This window comes from Meleagris gallopavo, chromosome 4 (genome assembly GCF_905368555.1).
Source record: "Meleagris gallopavo chromosome 4, MGAL_WU_HG_1.1, whole genome shotgun sequence".
Classification (NCBI taxonomy): Eukaryota; Metazoa; Chordata; class Aves; order Galliformes; family Phasianidae; genus Meleagris; species Meleagris gallopavo.
In genome coordinates, this window is record NC_139407.1 from 60,164,015 (window position 1) to 60,187,127 (window position 23,113).

Sequence of the window (23,113 nt, forward strand, 5' to 3'; positions counted from 1 at the left end):
CTTTAAAAAAAAAAAAAAAGTAAATTATGTGGTAATAGTCCAGAAGAAGAAAGAATTCTGCAATTTGGGATTTGTCTCTCCTCATATTCTTTTTGGTTTTTGAGGCTTATGCACCAGTTGAGTTCATTTTGATTTCTCAAAACAGAGCATAGTAATACATAAGCAAAGAATAGATTGTGAATCAGCTGTCTATGCCAACACAGATATACCCCAGGACAGTAAGTCTTGAATCAGTAATTTCTAGAGAATTAAGTCGAGCATGTTTTCACTGTCATTTTGTCTGGAGCCTTAAAAATGGAATATGTGGATCCCGTGCTATATCTATCACTCTTATTTTTAGATATTGGTTCTCCATTTTCATGTGAGGTGAAAACATAAAAATAAAAAATGAGTGTATTTGGGTAGGGCAGCTGTTCTCTGGGGACTGAAGTTCTGTTCTTATCATGAAATCCCACATGAACAATCAATCATAGCTGTAGCCATTAATGTCAAGTGCAGCAAGTTCCTGCCTATTCAAGTGTCAGGTGAAAGAGTGGGTTTTAGAGGTGTTATGCCCCAAAGGAGAGAAATGGAAAGAGGATTTCATAGAGCTTTTAACGTTGAATTTTGTGTGAAAGGCCCTAGTGTGAGAAGCCAGGGATCTGCATGGCAATCATTCTTACGTTTGACTTAATCACTTAGGACAATATTTGTTTCTATTTCTATCTGTCTGGAGATGGGGCTGGCACTGGTAGTCACATAAGAGTGGCAGAAATAATGTTTTTTATTAAAAAGTATTTAGGAATAGGGAGGAAATAAGAAGTAGCAAACATTGTAAGGTATCGACTGAGTCATTGCAACTGCATCCTTCAAAGCAGATATGAAGAACACAAGGCCTGAAACATAAATCTGTCATAACTAAATGACTTCAGTTTGTATAAATCAAGTTGTAGCTTTGTCTCCCTGAGTAATCAGGTTGCCAAGAGTCAACTCTGTATTGTGTTACTCAGAGAAAGCATCTATGTGCTTTCAACTTGTTTTCTAAGCAAGAATTCTAATGTGAAATACTAGAAATCAATCAGTGCAAACTTGGAACTTACTGCCTTTTGGATAAAGTTCATATTAAGGGATTATAAAGAGTGCAAATAGAGGACACTTGCAAGTATTTAGACAGCCTTTGATTGGAAACTCAGCCACATCAGCAAGCAGGTTTGTATTGATTTGGTTTTGGTTTCATGTGGTATATTTGAAGATATCCCTTCATCATTATGCATCCAAGTGAACTGGATTGAATATTTAACAGTGAAGAGACCTACTGGGCGCAGAGGAGATACATATCCAGACTCTAGATGGTCAGAGTTTTCAAAAACGCTTTCCCTACAAAGTGAGGCCAGACCGCAGAAGTAAAATACAAAATCATAATTGTCGTATAAGAGATTAATGCTTATGATTCACATTTTGAGATACGTGTGTTACACATCAGTGGTAAATTTTATTCATATTACTACATACATCTGAAATTCTAGGAAGGCATTGGTGTTCTTCTGATATTGCATGCAACTGGAATAAGAAATTACTGGGGTAGTCTGGGAGGAAAAGAGGTAGCCAAATAAAATAAGTTTATTAAAATAATGCTGAATGTCTGTTAACTAACATTCTCAACAGAAAACTCTAAATTTTTGTTCTTAGAATTTTTAGCATTCTTACTTAAAAATTAAAAATACCTAATGGCTGTATCATGGAGTATATAGTCATAGGCAGACAAAGGCAGATGCAGAGACCCTGTTAGTCCACTCCACTGTGGTTGGATGTACACGATGCCTGCACCATAGCTGAGGCAACTTCACATCAGTGCACCACCAAACAGGAATGTCTGGCTGCATGATCAGATGGTTTCAGAAATGGAAAAACAGTCCCCGAATTACATCCTGCTGAATTAGTTTTCCCAAGAGGCTCAACGTGGTGTCAGACAGGCACTGGTGCTAGCACAGGGGAGGTGATGAGAACTTGTATTCACAGGAAAGGGAAAAAGCATATTGAGGCTGCCTATATTTGCACCACCCTGCAATCGAGTCAGGCTATTTTCCTTCTGAAGTGTTGTAACCACAGTATTATGCAATTGGAAGTGCTGACATGTTGCACTTGCTTTATCCAGCATAGTATACTTGTTAAGAGATATTTCATTTCTAGAGGAACATTTGTCTGGTCTAAAATTAATCTGCTTCTTTTCACTTGGCTTTTTAAGTGTTTAGTGTAAAACATGGAAATAACTTAAAGCTGAAGATTCCAAATTCAGTGGCAAGCCTTCTTTTACCCATGTAAAGCAAACAAACAAAATGGTCTTAGATTGCTGAGATTTTAAAACCTTAGTTGCAAACTACTGTGAGAAGAAAAGGGAGTGAATTCTAACCAAACCAAAAACTCTGCTGACATGGAGAAAAATAGTTCCCAAGAAAGTGCTTCTTGTACTGAAAACTTAAATTCCTATTTGAAAAGAGAATTTGATGGTGGAATGTCAGCGAACAAGGAAGAACTGATATATTATCAGGATCATAATGGTGTCCTCTTTTTTTCAATAAAGGAAGAAAGGACTATTGCAAAGTATCTGTAAAATTGGGTGAAAGGATTTCAGAGTTGCAAACTGTTTTATAGCAGATATTTAAAAGTATACTTTGAGTGTTTAATATCGTCAGTGAGTAAACAGCTTGAGGAGTTACATCTCATCTGTGTAGTTGTAGTAATATAAAACACAAAAGCTGACTTTGAAAAAAAAATTGGTTCCTTTATTCTGGATAAACTCTCCACTTAGAGAGTACATCTCACCCGCTAGACATATCTAAAACTAGATATCTATGGGTATAGCTCAATGATATGTATATATGTGTATAGACATATATATATATACAGACAGTGCTGTGGCTTCCATCTTTGCAGGGCTACCTAAAACTAGACAGTTCCCAGCACTGGGACATGATTAACTCAGGGGGACATCAGAGACAGTGAAGGAGAAGCAATACTGAGGATTCGGAAGGGGAGTGGGTTAGGCTGGTAGAACACTGAGCAGAAATACTTGTCAGACTGCAGCATGGAGTTGTCACCCTAACCCTTCTGTATTAATCAGTGGACACCACAGGAGGTGATCCAGCTGGTTTCAGAAGAGAGGAATTTACCCTCTGAAAGTAATGGTTCTCTGGTTAGATGAAGGATAGTTTCAACAGGGATTATAAGGGAAGTGTCAGAACTTCAGAGTGAAGAAAATACTACTTTTTCCTGTCTGAGCTGAGAAACACTTGCCTTGTGATTTTTTTTTTCTTCCACATCCACTGAAATAAAAATGCAAAGAAGATAAGTAAATCTGGGTTGGAAGCTGTCATGTTCTCTGTACGTGCAGTATTCATTAACACAGGTCAGTTGCAAACTTGTGTACTAGAAGACTGCATTGGAAATGAGATTAGACATCACTTGTGCCAGCTGCCATTATTAGGAGGAACATGATAGAGATGAGATCATTGTCATTTTTGAGCTATTGAAAGGAGTATGAAAAGCTGAAGATATTGACAAATATCTGAAACCGTGCTTATGTGTGATGAATAAGAGATAGAAGAGGTAGTTTCACAAGTACCCTCAAATTACTTCTGCATTATTGATGCCAATCTATATGTCAGCTGAGCCTTGAAAAATTTTAGCCCTAAAGTTTCTTTTAGTTTGTAGTTCAGCTGCATGAACAAAAGGTATTCAGCAAATATCATTTTCTTCCTTCAAAGATTTGACTGCAGAAGAGATAGGAGGTTTGATCTGACGTGATCATCTAGAAGAAATAGACAGCGAACAGTGAGAACAGTAGCCCACAGATCCTTCGGTTCAGATATACTCTTATTAGATCAAAAAGAATATAACATCTTTTCTGATTTAATGTGTTGTCTCCAAAATGCTATAATTGGTTTTGATTCAGAGATTATTTCTTTATGAGTGCAGGACTTTTCCATACGTCTACTAAATAATTCCAGCAAGAAGTTTCCTTCACATCTTATGGCTTGGCAGAAGCTCATTCCTCTTCCTTCCTTTCCTTCTTCAGACTGATCATTTATCTTATTAGGGAAAAATGACAATGTGATTATTTCTGGTTGTTATGCAGCAGTGGAAATCATCCAGTCTCTTCCCCCTGGCCTGCATTCCCAAGGAACCACCAATTACTGCGTCTGAGTTTTCTCCACTTCTCATAAATCAATGTTATTAAAATCATTTAACAGTGATGTAATTTCAATGCAAAACATAGCCTTAATGCATTTGATTATTAATAATTGTATCAGAACAATCATTTTTCTCTAAATAATGTAATGGGCTTTTTTAGTGTCTGCATCCAGCTACACTTTGTTGCTTAATGCACTCCCTTTACATGTCTGCAGATCACATCTACTGACTCGATGGGCTCCTACATTGCACCAGATTCTGCTTTGTTTGGCATGACTGTCAGCTCAAAGCTTTCTCTGTAGAAACTGCCTGACTGATGACAACGTAATGTCCAGATTAAGCCGCAGCTGTGGCTGCTGTTCTTAGGTTGGGGTGGGAGCCCCGAGGGCAGAAAATTCATCCTTTTTCTGAGCATATTTAACATGGGAGATATTGAGAGAAAATCAGCCGGTATAATCGGTACACCTTTTTAGTGTTAAACTGTGCCTTGATCAGTTCTGGCTGAATTTGCTTCTTGGGATATCCTTCTCAAAAGTATTCTTCATTTTCCTCATTTATCAAAGTAGAATTTACTTTTCTCTTGAATACACTTAGCAAAGATGTGTCAATTAGTTATGGAAGGCATGTGTCAAATGCATGATATTTCTAATTAGAATGAAATCCACATATTTTCTAGCCCACTATCTGCCTTATATTCTCAAATGTCAAAGGTAATTGTAACAAGATGCTCTAAAGCTTTCCAATAAACGTGTGCATCTCTGTGTATATTTATAGATAAATTTATGATTATAAGGTTTTGTTTCCAATTTCATACTGTTTCTGTTATTTTCTCCAATCGATATTGGAATCCTACTTGTATGTGTATTTTAGTAAGAGAAATTTGAAAGAAATTTAAGAAGAAAAACGTAGTATCAAATACAGACAATGGTTTCCATCTAATGTTTGTAATATGGCGTTTTTACTAGAGCTTATTTTAATTTCCCAGTTAAAGCGTTAAAGCTAGTTAATATGAAATCTTCTCTTTTCTTCCATCCTCATAATTACTATTCTGTAACTGGCTCTGCATAACTTGATTACATTATGTTCTTAGGGCTGTTGCTGGAGTTGATGGAGACCCTGATTTAGTTCATATGGAAATTCAGGACCCCAGTGGAGGTATGCAAATAAAAACGTTATCAATTGATTCCCTAACGTATAGTCATTTCTCTTTTGTTTTTGGGGCTTTGTTTTGTTTTGTTTTGTTAGAAGAAGTGGAAATCTTTTGCTGTTTATCTGCAGTTAACAAAGCTAAAGCTGTCTTGTTATATAAAAATATAGTTTAATTTGAAATTCACTTTTTTTCCACTCTGAGACGAATTGACGTCAAGATGCTATGCTCTGCTGAAAATGTCCATTAATAGTGAAATTTGTTTTGGCAGTTAAACACTGAACATTTTTTCCTGATTTGCAAATAAAACTGGCAATGTAGCGTTAGTGCTGGATAAATGTCTGTTAAAGTGGATCGTTACATATGGCAGCCCTACTGAACTAACCACTGTCTCCCAGAATTTCCTCATGTTACAGCATCCAGTATACTTTGAGACTTCAAAAGCAAAATAAATGAAAAAAACAGAATAGCAGTCAGAATGTGCTGTACTAAAGAGTCACCATGATTCCAAAAGTTTGTATGGGTTCTTATTGCCAATGAACTCTTGAAAGATTATTTAATTCCTTGAATCAGGTCATCTAAGTTCCTGTGTAGTCTTATAAATTAGTTGTAAAAGATGTGTAATTTGACTTTCCCCGATCCAGTACCTTGTCTTCATTTCAGCCCTATAAAAAGGCAGAGTTAACATATTAAAATCTTGATGACAAATTGTCCAAACCTTTTGTGAGTGAGATTTCTCAGACTTGCTGAGCCTCCACAGCCCCATCAATTGCTTTGTGTGGATAGAGTGTAAGAAGTTTGTTAAGGAGCTTCATGGAATTTATGCATATATTTACTTATTTTAATTTAATAGAAACAGTAGAGCAAGATAAGACTCATGAAGTATTTATTTCCTGAAGTTCTCAATTAATCGACCTTGTGCACTTAAGATCAATACAAGCATTGCCATTGATTTTAGTAGAAACAGCATCTTCTGCAAGTATGTTTGTCCTGTGAACTACGAATAGCTGCAAGACTTTTTGATTGCCCATTACTGTACTTGCTCAAATATGCTTATGAAGAAGACTTGGAAATAAGCAAGAGAACTTGAATGACTCTAGCTGCCTTTTAAACAGATCCAGATTTTAAAACAGATATTTGTGTTGAGCACACTGTTTTGGCTTTTTCCAATAAAAAGCCATAATACATGGAATGCATTTCCTACCAAAGTGCAAAAATAATGAAGGATATGCATGCGGATGCGTTGTTTACTTTTTCACATTGGAGCATGGAGAAATCAATGATCTGAGCACAGGATCATGCACATAACCATTTTCTCACTGAGTTTGGGAAAGTCGTAGTTTGTACTCAAAGGCTTGTGGCATGGATGAGCTGTACAAATGCTTGTATCTAGGAGAAGGTCATTGGGCTGCAGCTGTTGTAAAATAAGATACTGACTCTCTTCTTGCTGTTCACTAAGAGCAGGTTGCATAAAAGATGAAGCCTGCGCCTAGCTGGACAGGAAGAGAGAGGCCATAGCCTCCACTGACATAAATCACTGCAGGCTTTTTCAGCAGGGTATTAACTCACACTATAGAAGTCCTGCCCCAGCAGCGCAGTTCCAATACTGTGTGTTGGCTTTTCTACACAGCTTTGAAAATAGCCTTTAAAATTCCATACCCTGTCTATTAAACTGTGTCTGACACTTATCACAATTTTATATTGAGGCTGATCTATTGATTTCAGTTACACTTTGTAAGGATGCTGCTTCTTTAAAGGAGTAATTTTGCTCTGTGCATAGGTTAACTGAGAAAAGAGGCTCCTTCTATTATCCCCAACCATGAATGTCTCATTCATCTAATCCCTAATCTCTCTGGACCAGCAAAATTTGGATAATGACAGCCTTCCTCCCACGAATGATCTGAACTGTAAGCAGTTAATGTATTCTCAGTACATTGGAGATTGAAAAACTCTTGTATGAGGGCTTAATATAATAATTTTGCAACTAAATCGACTGGCAAAGGCAGCACTACCCTACATGAATAGCATTTTATACTTCTTGCTTCCTTTTTTCCTTGAAAGCCATGTCATGTGTTTCTGTCTCTTCCCTCAGGTTATCGCTACATCACTTGCCAGATTCAGAATTGTTCTGATAAGACAACGACAGTCCAGTTTGCTGGTGGCACTGATCGGGATTCCCTGACTGTGCAGGATGACTACATATTCCTTCAGGTAATGCCACATTCTGGGGAGACAGCCCATTTTGAAATTCAGAAATACAATTTTAGACAATAGCACTGTAATGGAAAAGAGCATGGAGAATCCTGTTCCAGAGTATGAGTGATGAGTTATGATTTATTACATGGAACAAAGCTGTTCTTTATCAGTCAAAAAAAAAAAAATAACTTTAATTTGTGCAGCCTGTTGACTACATACCCAGTTGATTTTAATTCCTCATTGACCTAGCTTTAATTAGACAGCATTTTTCAGGAGGATTATCTAGTTTAAAATTACTTTTTAAAAGAACTGTTGTTTGTTAGGCAGAATACATCTCTCCAGGGCTCAAGCTTACACTGTCTTGTGGGTCCCTTCCATATCTCTGTAGCATGTAAAGGTTCCCTGAGAACAGCTTCAAAGGAAAGCCACTAACAGAGTAGCAGGTCAGCTTTTCCATGTTGATTATCCTGTGAAGAAGTGTTGTTGGGAAGGAAGCTATATGACTGTGCTTAGGATCCAAAAGGAAGGAACAGCCATAGTTTGAAAACAATTTGTGATGGAATTATGCTGGGGTTATTCAGTTCTCAAACTAATATAATTTCTAGTGTCAGATTAGATATTAGGAAAAATTTTTTCTCAGGAGTGGTGAGGTATTGTAAAAGACTGTCCAGAGAGGTGATAGAGTTCCTGGAGATGTTCAGGAAACATGAAGATGTGGCACTGAGAGACATGATTAGTGGACGTGATGGTGATGGATTGATGGTTGGATTAGATGATCTTAGTGCTCTTTTCTGACTTCAATGATTCTATGATTCTAAACAACCTTGCCTGCACAAACCTAGTTTGGAGCTCTGTTGACTTTATTGCACCAACCAAGTGCAGCTTGAGCAGAGCCAAAAGTATCATGCTTGGGACTGGCTGCAGTTTGAATCTGTCAGAGCTGAAAACTTCTCAAAGAAAGGTTATGTCCTACCTGATTTTTAATAGTTTCTTAGCGAGACTGTGTGTACCTTTCTCAGTGACTGGCTATGATATCTCTTACTTGGATATGATTTGCTTGTTGCAAGGCTCGTCTGTTTCTTGACTCTTGCAGGAAGGCAGTACAATGGCAATCAATACACACACCACTACCTTGGTGTACATTAGTCTGACTTTTCTGCAGCTTTCCCCTCGTGGCTGTTTCTTCCAAAAGGATTTGTCAATTGATAATGAGGCAAAAGATCTGTACACCTTCAGGTCAGCACAGCAACTTCAAAGACCCACACAACTTAAAACATTTAGCACCACAAAGGAGTGAAATGGAGTTGGAAAAGAATTTTTGAATTCAAGTGGGCATTTTTCAGCTCAAATCTAGCATTCATGGCACCAATTTTTCTCAAAGGTATTATTATCTGTGACTCCCACCAAGCATGCTCTAAAATCCATTTCACAGTTTGTAGATGGTGAGAATTGCATCTCACCACATATAATTACAGATTGTGGTGCTCAGCAAAAAACAGACTGCTTCCTCCTCAAGCATACGTGTGTTGCCAGATATCTTGTATAATTGCATCCGGAGCTGCTGTTATTCTGTCATGTAGTGAGCCTGGGCAAAAAGGAAATGGAAGTGCAACTTGGAAATGTGTGCATGAAATACTGGACAGTTACTTTTGCAAAACTATGCCACTGTTAATATGGTCTCTGTAGCTTTGAGGTCTGTTAATACCAGTAGAAGATGTAAACACAAAGGGGAAACATCTCTAGTCCTTTCCTTTTAGACTTATTGCAGTACATCACAGTATGCACTATAAATCTTGCTTGTTGCTTAGCTGGCTCACAGTTAACCACGTCTATATTACTGAGGAAAAGATGATATCTCTGCGATCTTTTAGTCACATCTGAAGTGCAGCCACCTTTGAGGTATGGTGCTTTTAGCTGTGCCACTGAAACCACACAGCAGCTGTGCATCTGAGAAACAGCATACTTCTGAAGCCACAAGAAAGTTTATTTTTCACTAGGCTAAAACATTGCAATGTAAGTAAGAATCAGACCAGGGACTGCTCTTGATATCATAGCAATATCTGCCAGAAAAAAGATGGTCAGTCATCTGTGTAGAAAGAGGAGAGTCTGAGATTGTAGTGTTGCTCCAAGCATCGCTCATCCAATCCCAACTGGCAGCTGTGAACCAGAGCAAGGCAGTCTGCAGGACCAGTCCTGTTCCTGTTCACAGGCTTTAACCGAGTACTCAACCCAATTTTTTTAGTATGTATATGTCCATGAAGATCAAGAGCTTTCTGACACTCACTGCTTTCTTCAGTTTGTACTGACAGCCAGGCAGTTTTAGAGGTGATTTTAGCAGGATGATTAAAATTTTGAGACTATTTGTAAGACAGACGAGCCTTTAATGTCAGCAAGGTTTGGCACATCTAGCTCCTTCAACTCTAGTCCTCTGCTGCCTTCCATCATCCCTTGTCACTTAAAATTAGTCACATAAGATAAATGCATAATGGAAAAGGAGGGTAGTAAGATGGATAAGACTGATATTTAACACTAATTAAATAAATGGTGAGCTTTTTGCTTTAATCCATCACTTAACAAATCATATTCTTAAAGGGCATCACATCCTTTCTACCAAAAAAAAGACTGGTTTAAAAAAACAGTAAAATGATGATTACAGTCATAGGTATTTTTAAATATTAAAGCAAGCGGGCTTGCTGTCATGCATCAGCTCTATTTAAAAAAAAAAAACAACAAAAAAAGTCAAGCTTACTTGCTTTGGGTTAGGCTGTTCTCCAAATCAGGTTCATTTTATAAACATGTACTTCAAGAATGTGATAACCTACTGCGAAATACTGTGTTCATTGTGGCAAACACCATTTGATTTAATTAGGAGCTTTACCAAGCAGTTAACTGCAAAACCTTGATTTTATTATTTTTTTTAATCTCCTTTTAGTATTATGGAAGCCACAGTGAACCTTCATTTGACATGTATCTTCCCTGAATTAGATTAATTTTTAAGGCTTTTTCATAAATGACATTGAATTGCTGCCTTTCATTTAACCATCAGCTTGCTCCATTTACTTCCTTCCTTTGCTCTGATATGACTTACATAGGAGGTTGAAGTGAAAACAAATGAATTAAGAATCTCTTAAACTGTTATCTCCTCTATTTTTCTGTCTCAGTAAAATTTCATTTGTCTGCTTGAGCAAGGCAGTATCCATATTTGTAGAGGAAGTGAAAAACCGCCATAAGAATATTTTTCCCCCTGGTGGTGGCAATGGTTTTGTCATACAGCATTTTGGCGTTACATTTCTGGCTGTGCTGCTACTGAGTATTTTCAGTGGTGCATCAGAACAATATTTGCATTGGTTTTTTAGGACTTATGCAAAAGTCTTAAAATTACCTCTGTACTGTCTATTACAAAGTGGAGAAAGTCATATGCTGGTACGTCTTTCAATATGAAATTCTGTTGGCTTTCTTGGGTGAAAATCTTCATAAAATCCCAGATAGGAAACCTAATCTGTCTCCAGTTCTCTGCAAGAAAGCACTTGAAATATGTTTTACCTCTGTGTTTAAGCGTAGAATTGTATCTTCAGGACATGTAATTGATTTTCAAGCTGGCTGACTAAAGATGTGGGAATTGCATCATTGTCTTCTATACTGCATGTTAACATCTTGCAGTGGGAAATGTCTCATCCTGCAAGGCAAATATTAGCCAGACATAATGAATGCTTTATATAATGTTAGCATGGCTTATTCAGTCTTTTATGCTCTTATTTGAGTAGTGTTGCTGGCGAATCACTTGCCCTTGAGGCATCTAGTGTTCACAGCCACTGTGCCACCTTCTTGCCTCCTGTCTGCTGGCAGGGGGTTTCCACAAAAGGACAGAAACATGGGAGGCTGATAGACGACAGTGTAAATAAATTAAAAAGGACAAGGCCAGTGTGATGGTGACATCTCAGGTATCACTCAAAGCAGATGGACTGGCAAAAAGAAGGAAGGAAATCACTTTCTTCTTCCTAAAGAGAGGGAGAGAAGTTTGAGTATGCTGTTTTCCCACAGCTTCTGATATATTCTAAGCACACTGTGCAAAATAATCCAATACAGTAGAAGTAATAGCTTTATATTTCAGTTCCTTGCTTAAAAAAATAATAATAAAAATTTCTTACAGTAGGGACTTTTTATTTTTAATCAGAACTATCAACTACCACACAATTCTGTTTTTCTTTTATATAGACAACATCAGCAAATCGGACCAAGTATTATGTATCCTACCGTCGAAATGGCTTTGTGCAGATGAAGTTGCCAAAATATGCCTTGCCAAAAGTAAGTGCACACATTTTTCTTTCTACTTCTGTGTTTTTATTCTTCTCTTTCCACCTAAACTAGCTTAACTCTTTTCTTTTTTAAACCTCAGTGATTTAAGACCATAATTTCTCATTGTAGTGGATTTCTGATTCCCATTTGTGGTATATCCTTACCCTACTGTTTTTATGTTTATTGTGGGGAAGTAGTAGCTCTAACCATAGAGGGCAAGAACATAGGCTAGCCTATATGTCATCAGTTACCACAGTAGTTTCTGAGCTTTGCTTCTTTGAAGCAGTGCTACACACCCAGTGGCAATACAATGCAAGTGTTCTTTCAGGAATCAATTGCAATTTAATTCCATGTGATGTTTTCTGGTATAAGTATAAATAGTAATATAAGAGGGTTTCAGCAGCTGATGATGCTCTATTTTATTAAGGAATCCCAATATGAACTTGAATTACTTAAAAGAATGGCAGAGTTTTTTTGAGAGTTTCCCTTAATCTAGAATATTTTTATATTTGCACAGTAAATTAGCAGTAAAGCACAGACAGATATTTCTATGCAGTCTGAAAGATGCAATTGAAATTTTGTGCTGCACACAATATGTTTCGTGTTTTTCTGTATACTTAGAAGGCGTCTGCAGTCCTGAAGAAAAACGACTTGGCAGCTTTTGTAGACCTAGTGGATAAAACCCAAGTAACGTGGTCTGGCCTCCCACTTCACCCTGCCTCTAGCAGGGATTTGTTCTACAGACCTCCTAATGTTATATTTCAGGTGGTTTTGTGCGATCCCATTGCTTTATGTATTAGAGAACTAGAATGTACCATCTGTGCATATCTTGAAATGCACTAGTTTAACTCACTGACCAAGCAGTGAATGACAATGCAGTACAGTTTATTTCGTTGCTTTGTTGTTATTCTTGCAAAACAAATAATTATATATTTTTTTTTAACTAAGCGATGGTCTGAAGACTTCTGCTTTTAAGTATACAGCATATTAACAAAACTCTCAAGTAAAATCCTCAGATATTATTTGGACATGAGTCTGAGATTTGGCTATGTTCCCAGTAGCATTACGCAGATAGCAATTTATTGATTTATTTATTTATTTTGACAGGCAATGAATAGTCAAGGACAGGTAAATATATCAGCCCTCCCAAGTAATTATTTCAATGTTTCAAGGCCTTCAGTGTACCCTTTTATGCTTTCTTGGGGGGATTTGTAATTAGGAAAACAACAGGAGGATATCCAGATGTAAATGCTAAAATGTTCCAAATGTGGGCAGTCTGATGGATTACAGACCACCAGCAACTTCTGTTGGGGGCAGGGACGTCAAGTGCCTGCAGCTTATGGGTGGATGACCTGCACCAGGGCAAAAGGAGCAAGGAGCAGTAGAAGAGTGGAATTAAACAAGGACAGAAAAAGAAGGAAGTCCTCTGGCAGATGACCCCAACTTCCACTCATTCACAGCCTATTGCCTCTCTGAAGTAGTCAGGAGGGGCTGAATGAACAAGGAGTGTGTGAAAAGAGATGTTCAATTGATCTCTGACTGGAAAGGAAGGGTGTTTACATCAGTGTCTAAGTGCTCATGTTTTTTTATTTCTGAATACTCAAGTAAATAATTAAAATTACATACTAATTGTCAATACATTAAATCAGTTAAAATTTTCTTAATCAAAATGTTCTGTCCAAGTTCCTGAAGAACTAACAGCACAACAGTGCAAGTGTTGACTATGTTAGCTCGTGTTGTAAAATAGTTATTTGTTTGGAAATGGAAGGGCAGACATATTGTGCAAAGGAGCCAGGCATTTCTCCACAACTAAAGACTATTTTCTGGTTCCTGTAGGCATCCATGTTTGTAATAGGTTAGTTTCTGTCATTATGAAGAACACAGTAGATTTTGTTGAAGGGCTAGAGATAAGGAGTGAGGGATCCAGATCACTCTACGATGGAGCTTGCCTTCGCTTTAAAACCAGTTTAAGAATTTCCTCTCCACTCATTCATTACAGTTCACTATGGCCTCTGTTGTATTTGTGGGGTCGATCTACAGAAAAGATCACTGAGATCAATGATCTAAATAAAAAATGGCCTTAGAAAAGAAAGTATAATTTATCTTTTGGAAAGGAAGGTCAAGAGGTGACTTTATTGTGAAGAAGCCTCCTTCTTTTGAGAAAGTACTTAATAGACTTAAAAGTGCTATAGAAAGGAAAGTCAGACCCATAGATGGTAACCGAAGCTAGCCTTGTTCAGATTAGAAACTCCACTCAACTTCTTATTAGTGTTGGTGATAAGTATTTGAGAAAGTGCCAAGAAAAGTGACAGAAATTCTAGATGTTGAAATTTTAAAATTGTATCTAAATGCCCTTCTGACGGATTTGCTCCTCCTGCATGTCATATGTTGTGCAGAAATAATAGTTGGAAAAAAACCGAAGAGCAAACTCTAATCCCCAATTTTAGCCTTCAAATCCATTAGTCTGTGAAAGATTATTAGTTTACTGGACATGTGATCTTACTGAGTGCATTTCTAACATATTCAAAAAATGTCAGCCATAACTCACTGCTGTTTCTGTCTTATGTAGTCTAGATTGTTTGAAATAACCCTGTATACTGAATTCTTTGTCCTTTCCAGTATCATTTATGTTTATTTGTCTTTTCTTTTTTCCTTCTAAGGAGGTTAACTAGAGGCTTGGCTGAGTAAATAAATTAGAAGTTAACAGTTTCATTTTGAAAAGAGTCAGGGGTTAGCTAGGAACAGATTGACTGTTTCATTTGGAAAAGAATGTTTTTATGTTGTTCCTAGTTGAGGCTGTACCTGATGAGTGGAACGAAATATTCTGTATATCTTTAGCATTTTGATGATGCCTTCAAGAGAAGTTTCTTTGGTATCTGCTCACAACAGAGCTGAAAATTTCACTAAGAGGGCCTGGAAGCCAGACATCAATTAGAGCAGCAATGAATGTGAGAGATTTTAACATTTTCTGTAAAAGATACATTTTTTAAAGTGATTTGCTATCTCTTTATTATAGCAGAAATGTTGGTTGCTACAGAAAATAGAGTAGCTCTGAAATTTTTCATCCCATCGTATTTCAGTGAAACACAAATGTGTTTTGGTCCAATCTGGGCAGAAGAGGAAAGATAAATATGAGCAAATTATGGGAGAAATTTTACAAAGGAGCAGGATATCAGCAAAAACACTGACACGTGAGACTTCAAAAAATCACCTTCCAAATGGTATCATGTGCCTGCCCAGAGATGGAGCAGTCACTATCTATAGGGAAGGGAAAACTGTACACAAGTCAGAGGGTACTACAGGATGGTCAAGTATTTGTCTGAAAACATCAGAAGAGCCCCCGCTGGGGGCTCTCACCTGAGGGAATACTGCTGACTTTTCTGATATTGTTCTTGTGCAGCACAGACACATTTTACAGTAATTTTATTATGGAGATAGAATAAGCATTTTCAAACTGAGTAATTAAAAAATGTTGATGTTTTTGTTTTCTTTTGATATGAAGAGATTGAAAATCTGCAGAAAATTATTCCTTTTTTTTTTTTTTTATGTTGCTTGCATTTGCATTTATGTTTGTATTTTTCCAAACATAGCCCCAAAGGAAAAAAAAGAAAAGGATGAAAGCACTATATCTCAAGGCCTCCTTACTCATCTGTCAAAGACTGATAGAACCAGCCTTCAGCCAAACTTTACATTTTCTAAACTTCATTTAATTTGTTCTTTCTTTCAGTCTCTGGGTCCACTGTGCCACTTTAGACTGCCTTTTTGTAACACATCATATACCTATGTATGTACGGAACAGAGCTGTTGGTAGTCATCTTATGAACAGAAATCAGGGTTTTTTTAGCTGCTTTTGAGGGATTTTCTGCAGCACGTTGGATAGGGACACCACACTGAATCATACAGCTGTCTCCTGTACTTTGCAGGAGTCATGTGCTGGCCATGAGGATCTGTCCCAGGGAATCTAGAGAGATCCAGAGAGATTCAGCAATTCAGATTGAGCTGTTTTCAGCCTGGAGCAGGGCTTTAGCTGCTACCTCTGGGAGGGTGGTTCTCCTGAGGGGTGCTGGGTGCAGCCCCACCAACCACCACACTTGTCTTGCTCTAAAGTCCCTTCAGCAATGATTGCCCTTGCCTAGAGGAGTGTGGTTTGCTGGAGTAGCGTGTTGGTTTCTGGTCCTTGTTTATTATATTATCATCTCCTTTTCTGGAGATTCTCAAGACTTGCCTGGATGCTTTCCTGGTCAACCAACCTATCAGTAGGGAACCTATGTTAGCAGGGAGTTGGGCTCGATATCTCCAGAGGTTCCTTCTAACCCTTATGATTCTGTGATGTTAAGTTGTGCCTTAATATGACTAACAGTGGAAGTGGGTACTACTTTATTTTTGTGTTAGCCTAAAACACTGACTAAACCAAGAAATCTGGTACAAGTCATGTAAACCTTTACTCTTGCAGTTCATAAGAATTTAATTATTCTGAGTCCCTGTCCCACCTCTGGTAAATAAATTCTATTGATATGATCTCCTTTTATGAACTGAAAGAAGACATTCATTGTTATTGTATTTGTTCATGCCGCCTATAAAAACTTAACAATGGAGCAGCTATATCCTCCTGCAATTCAGAAGGTAAATACTTAGTTCTGAAAGGATATGGAATGGAAAAAGCGTATTTCATTTATCTTGATCTCTATATGTCTTTTCTATCATGTGAGATAGGCATTAAAATTAAATTTTTTGGGGTAGCCAAGATTAAAGAGAGATTACAGGGAATAAATAAAAACAAAATAATAAAATCTTATTGCTTTTGAAATAACTGAATGTTTTTAATGTATTCATGGTAATATGAATTTTCTATACGCCCTTTTTACTAACTTCATATATTCTGTTTACTTGATTAACACCTAGTGCTCTAAGGGGCACTAAACAGGCCTGTGTCTTCCTTGACTCAGTCTGGGACATACATCACTATGTTAATCCCAGGTTTTCTTTCAAACTTCTGTATCATTCAGTAATAGATATAATGCTATCAAGAGTAAAAATTTTTGAGCTGTTTTTCCTCCTTCTCCCTAAACAGCTGTCAGTCTGTTGAAGCATGTATTCCCTGTTCTGTCAAGCTCCCTCTTTTCGTTACTGTTTTAAGAATACCTTAAATGGGTCCATTCATTAACAGTAGAAGTGGCAGGAAAGATTCGTGCAGCCTTTTTGTCAGCAGGCAAAACTGTCTTGAAGCTGTGGCTGCATTATGGTTGAATTACTAAGTCATGGGACCTTGAGAGCTCATTTAGCAACTGGTTCATCCCCCAGGGCTTGTTTTGCCACTTGGGCAGCCCCTATGCCCAAGGAAGGCTGTTTCTCCATGCCAAGCAACAGAGCAGTTTGCAGCTGCTTCTCCATCCTTCTGAAGTGATTTTTGGAGTGTCTATCAAATGTAAAATAAAGAGAAACAAAATAGAAATGCAGGTAGTGGTGGTATTTGATGCAGTGGAAGTATTTGTTTCCCAGGAGGTGTCATGGCACCAGCAGGTGAATCTGTGCTGTAGCAGCCATCGATCTGAAAGGCTCCAAGTTGTACAAATCCATCGGAGGTGGATTCAAGGAACTCTTCTTTTCTTCACAGTGTAGCTTGTTATTGATTTCTCTCCTTGCACCGTTTTACTCGGCCAGGCAAGGAAGATTAGGAAGATTATCTTCGGGATATGTGCCATGCTGTTACCTTGGTTGTACTTAAGAGATTACAGGGGTATAAATGTGGTGCATCTGGAGGTCAAGGCTGAGACTACACAGCTCTGAGTGCTTACTTCTGTTGCACTTGTTATAAATTTCTTCCTTGTGATTCTCTGTTTAATTTTTCACTTGCTTAGGTTCATGTGTCACGTAGCCTAACCATTAAATGTCTGTGGGGCAGGGGGTGGAATCCTGACATGAATTGTAAGATTTGAAAAACGGCAATTTTGAGTTTCTTTTATATTTTCCTTACTGAAGTGCCCTGGACAGTAAGTTCAGCCTAGCAAAACTTTCTGACTTCTCATTGTCATGGGCAGTGGGCAGTTGGGCTGACGGGTTGGAGGTAGCACACTGAAGACTCAGATGCTGTGTTTGTCCATCAGTTTCTTCCTTTTAAATTCAGCATTCCAGCAACAGGAATAGTAAAAGGGTGACATGACGGTCTTATTTTGTTTCACCTAGACTTTAAAGAGTCTGTCATTCAAGATTTTAAGGGATATTGGAGAATCAGACATGAAATTTGCAATTTTCCTTACTTTGTCAATTAATTTTCCCAGAGAATTATATCAAGACTGTGAGTAGGAAGTGTTGTGCAGGATTAATGCAAAGTAGTGTAACTGAAGGACTGCTCTGCTTCCTGAGGGAAAAAGAAATCGCTGCAAAAAGAAATAGCAGTAAGGCTGCACTGAAAATCTGAAAGTGTAAATGCTAGATGAAAGGAACTAAGTTCAAGGAAGCGGAAAGACAATTTTTCTTGCTAAAACCAGGACTTGCTAAGTTCTTCCCTGATAAAAAGAGAGCATCAAACAGTCTGACTGTATACTTCTTTCTTGGTAAGAGTCACAGCCATATGACTACATTTATTGCAGTAAGGTACTCCACCCAAACCACTCTTTCACCCAGTCTTTCTAGACGTTCCAGAATTCATCTTAACCACACATTTTAGCTTTGGATGCATTTCTTCCACTGGACCTGCAGCTCCTAACAGTGTTTGAGATATGAGGATGACAACCAGGCTGTCAGTCAGCAACTGGTACCCCTGCAGCCACTGCCACCCACCTGTATGTGGGGCAGGGAAGGATCTTTATCTGAATTGTAGAATCGTTATGTTGGAAAAGACCTCTAAGATCATTCTTTGTTGCCCTTCTTCGGACACTCCGGTGCCTCAATATCTTTCTCAGAGTGAGGAGCCCAGAACTGAACACAGTACTTGAGGTGCAGTGTCACCAGTGCCAAGCAAAAGTGTCTGCATTCACTGCAGTATTGCTTTTGTTCATGGCATAATAATGTAGATGATAGCTCTGCTGCAAACTGTGGCATCACAGATGACTAATTTTTTTAGATTTTCCATGAAAAAAAAACCACACAAAAACATAAAAACAAAGTACTGTTTATTTACTCTTTCTTCTGACTCTGTTTCAATTCTAATCCCTACTTAAAGGATAATCAGGGCAACTATCTCACACTGTAAATGGAAAGGTGACTTCAGTATTACGTGGTTTAAGGCAGGAGTTGAAGCCTTCATTTTTAAAGCTTATTTTCCCCAAACTTATATTCTCTTGACATTTTTGCTAGCTTTATTTCATATTCACTCCATCACCCTAGTTATTTTTTTCAGTTACCGGGTGACCAGCACTCTATACAATCTCCCTAATAAGTGCCAAGAATGTCATAAAGAATTTACAAGTTTTCTGTCTCCATGACTAGATGTCACTTTGTATGTAGCCCCAACATCTGACTTTCTGCAACCTTATGCAATTGTAAACGCAGGCCCTTCTATTGTTTGCTAAGCTCAATTCACTGTTGCCACTTTCTGATTTCTTTCTTTTGTTTAATATTAGTGTTAAATTATTTTTCCCATCTGTGTGGTTTTTGTCTGAGAAGTTTGGAGTGAAGGAGCTGGAAAACTGTTAAGAAAGCTATTGCAATATTCATGCCTGAGATTCTTGAGAAAATGCAGAATGTTGACTCTCATTTTATTATTGTTGAATATTTAATTCAATAGGTACTGTTACATAGTATAACAGACATGAATGCACAATATATACTACTTCCTCGTGTAACTGCTGGGTCCTCTTTTTGCTATGTTATGTGTTATGGACAAAATAGTTCTTAGCTATTTGAGTATCTAAGATTATTTCTTAGATTACAGAGTTGCAAAATACACAAGTTTTCCATGGACTTGCATTCAGATCAAGGAAAGTCATTCACTTTTCTTTTTTCCTTTTCACTCATGAATCCAAATGGTAGAATCAGTAGCATTTGTTTTCATGTTGAAAGCCAGAAACAATGTTTTTTGTTTAATTATTCCTGTAAAAGCTTTCACACACTGATGATTTTTGGTCTTCACTGAGCTGGTGGGATCATCCCTCTGATGACCTCTAGCCAGAAGGCAGAGCCCAGCCACCTCAGACTGGTGAGATGCAGCATGCTGGTTAGTATTAGGTTGGGAGATTACTGTCATCTAGCTCCCCGATGCATTTTTCCCCACACTAGTATTCAACTCTTATGTCAGACCTATTGCTTGTGCCACATAAATGATGGAAAAAATAGTCATTTGTACCTTCTTTTCCTACAGGATTTACAGATAATCAGTACGGATGAAAATCAGGTGTTTGTGGCTGTTCAGGAATGGTACCAGACAGACACGTACAACCTGTACCAGTCCGACCCACGAGGCGTTTACTATTCTATCCTACTGGAGAATGTCCGGAGCACGAAGCAGCCAGAAGAAAATGTCCTGATAGATATTCTGGAGGTAGGCTTTTAGTTCTTCCAATGTCTGTGGTCTAGTGGAGTTTTCATTCTTTTATTTGGATTATGAATATAAATAATTTTCACAGTTGTCTTTAATGTAAAAAGACTGGGATTTCTTTCTTGCTGTTAGTACGTCATACTATATATGCGTTTCTCTCCTTTCCTGCTAGTGTGCTGTGGGCTCTAAGAACTAGATAATTGATATGACGTTACAGGGATGTGCAAAACCAGAGTTGATCAAGGCTTTCTGCATGTGAGAAATGGAGCTGACAGCACAATTTATTATTGAAGGAGGAAGTTATGTAGCTGCCTGTGTATGGCTTTTTTTTCATCTCCATGGTACACTTCCTGACTTAGAGTCTCTTAGCAAGTAGGTTTTTAAATAATAAACCTGAGAGCCTTGTGCTAAGTTTTGTGTCACCTCTGACAAGTGAAGAATCAACAAAATTAAATACTGGACAGCAAATTCACTTGCTTTCACAGGGTGCATTGTGCCAGCAGTGTTTGCTATGTGATGTTATCTTATGAACAGTTCTGTCTTTGATCTTACCTCTTGCGTGCTTCACGAGATAAATGAATAAAGAATATAGTGTTTTGGAAGGCACAACCTTGTCATCAGTTCAATTCTTCCTGCCACTGACTTTCATGTGAAGCAAGATGTACATTTTCACCAGTTTTGTTCTTTCTTACGGCACATAGGACAGACCATTAGCAGGATCTCAAATGACAAGGACCTTTGTTCTGACCCACTTTGGCCACTGTTATGTTCTAACTTGTCTGGTGTTAGTTTTCTGGGTTTTTTTGTTTTGTTTTTTTCTTGTGGAAACGGTCTGCAGTAATTCTGATTACAAGTCTTGCACTTACAGAGGTGCTAAATGGCTCTAAATAGGCTATTCTTGGTGGGAATATGATAGCATTTGTTTTTTTCTCCTTTATCTCCTTCATCATTGATTAGCTTTTTCTTTTCAAATAGCTAGAGTAAAACATTTACTAATTACCAATTTAAGCACAGATTATTTTCTATGCTGACCCTATTTAGAAATGGGGTTTATTTAATGATTAAAGCTGTAGATTGTGTGCCACATTCCCACAGGGTAATATACTGGGAGCAGTATTTTGCAGCTCTTCCCTTTTGTCATTCCTGCTAGATGCAAAGCCATAAGAGATTAGGGTACTATCTCTTCTCTCAGCATCACCTAGAGCACATCAGTGGAGATGCCAACTCTCACTCTCCTTTTGTCTACAACAGTTATTTAATTCAGTGTCACTCATAATTTAAGAATTTCACAGTGTTAATGAACAAAAGTGAGAGATCCTAGATCGTTGTATACACAGAATTAATTCGTAGGGTTGCATTAAAAAGAATATGTGCAAATGATAAAGTAATTGAAACACAGTTTTACATCTTTAGAATTGTTTTTGGAATTAGGTTGCATCATAGGAGGATGATTTTATTTGCTTAAAGTAAAAAAGCCTGCAGCTTTCAGATATCTGTTTATTTTACAAGCTAGTGTTTGTCTTCTTTACTGAATAGTGATCATCTATTCATATCTACAAGTAGCATGTGGATTATTTACACTTTATAGCTAATAAAGATAAGTTGAGGACATTGGGAATGTGTTTTTGGGGTTGTTTTTTTTTAGTATATTTTGGTTTTCGCTCTGGACATTTTAATGCATGTATTCCATAATTGGAACAGAAATCTTCAACACAGAGGTGATCTTCAGTGGTTGACATTTTCCATCAGTGTGTAATTCTTAAAATTTTCACAGTTGTTCTTAATTACCTGTTGCAAATGTGAAAGGGGAATAATTGCCAAGTATTCATATCAAAGAATGGCAAAGTATTAACTCTCCAAAAGCAGTATGCCATTGAAATTTATATCAAGTGCCACTGACACGACTCAGTCACAAATTTGACTCAGTCATATTTAAAAACAGACACCCAAATGTACTACTTCTATACTGCTCCTGTTTTGTTTCCTGTATGAGTAAGAGCTCCACAAGTTGGAGCATATATTCTCCATGCTTACTTTCTTGCCTAAACAGTGACTCTTAGGCTTTTAAATTTTAATTGCATACTTGTTATATAACTGCATTTTTTTGTATTTCAGTAACTGCTGCTAATAAACACTGTGGGCCCGTCTGAACACTAACATCAAATACTGTTCAACTGTTACTAAAGAAAAAGTGCAGTAATTATTGTCACAGAATACAAAGCCACAACAGCAAAAGTGTTTACAAAATAGGTTTGGAAGATGCAAAGGACCTTTCTAAAAGTACTGGGAAACCACATCAAAAAAGCTACATTAAAAAAAAAAAATCAAAAGAAAGCCAAAGGAACAGCATTCTTGAATTCCCTGACTTGTCTTACTCTACGAAGCTACTTTCATATTTTAGGTAGCTTCTGGATTGTAGCTGAGCACTTAAACACTCCCTGGTGTTTAAATGTCCTCTTCTGCACAGCATGTTATTTGCTATGCAACTCTTTTCCCTTCGTTGTAGAAAGACACTAATGTCCCACTTTTAGACCAGGAAAGTAAGTCAAGGAGTGGAAAGTGACAAAGAATTTGTCTGTCTCATCATCGCAATTGAATCCAGTAGGTAAATTCAACGTACAGATCTTAAAATATTTACAGAAAAGTCAGATATGAGTTTCCATAGGTCACAAGACAAATATATTAGAAAGTGCTATACAGTGGCAGGGATGTTTTAAAGCTGCCAATTTTATGCAGTGTATTTACCATTTTTATTTCTATTCGTTTATTATTATTATTTTACTTTTTAGCTAATGCACCATTCCAGACCTCATTTTTCTGAACATTCT

The 23,113-nt window shown here is 37.5% G+C and overlaps 1 protein-coding gene across 7 annotated transcripts in view; it reads left to right on the forward strand.

The window, feature by feature from the left end:
- SORCS2 (sortilin related VPS10 domain containing receptor 2) overlaps positions 1-23,113 on the forward strand; it is a 537,034-nt gene that overhangs the window by 440,725 nt on the left and 73,196 nt on the right. For all 7 annotated transcript variants that reach the window (XM_085223524.1, XM_085223526.1, XM_085223528.1 and 4 more), the window contains 4 exons: positions 5,261-5,325; positions 7,410-7,528; positions 11,729-11,818; positions 20,109-20,288. In XM_085223524.1, coding sequence (XP_085079650.1) covers positions 5,261-5,325; positions 7,410-7,528; positions 11,729-11,818; positions 20,109-20,288 — 454 coding nt within the window. The remainder of the gene's footprint in view (positions 1-5,260; positions 5,326-7,409; positions 7,529-11,728; positions 11,819-20,108; positions 20,289-23,113) is intronic.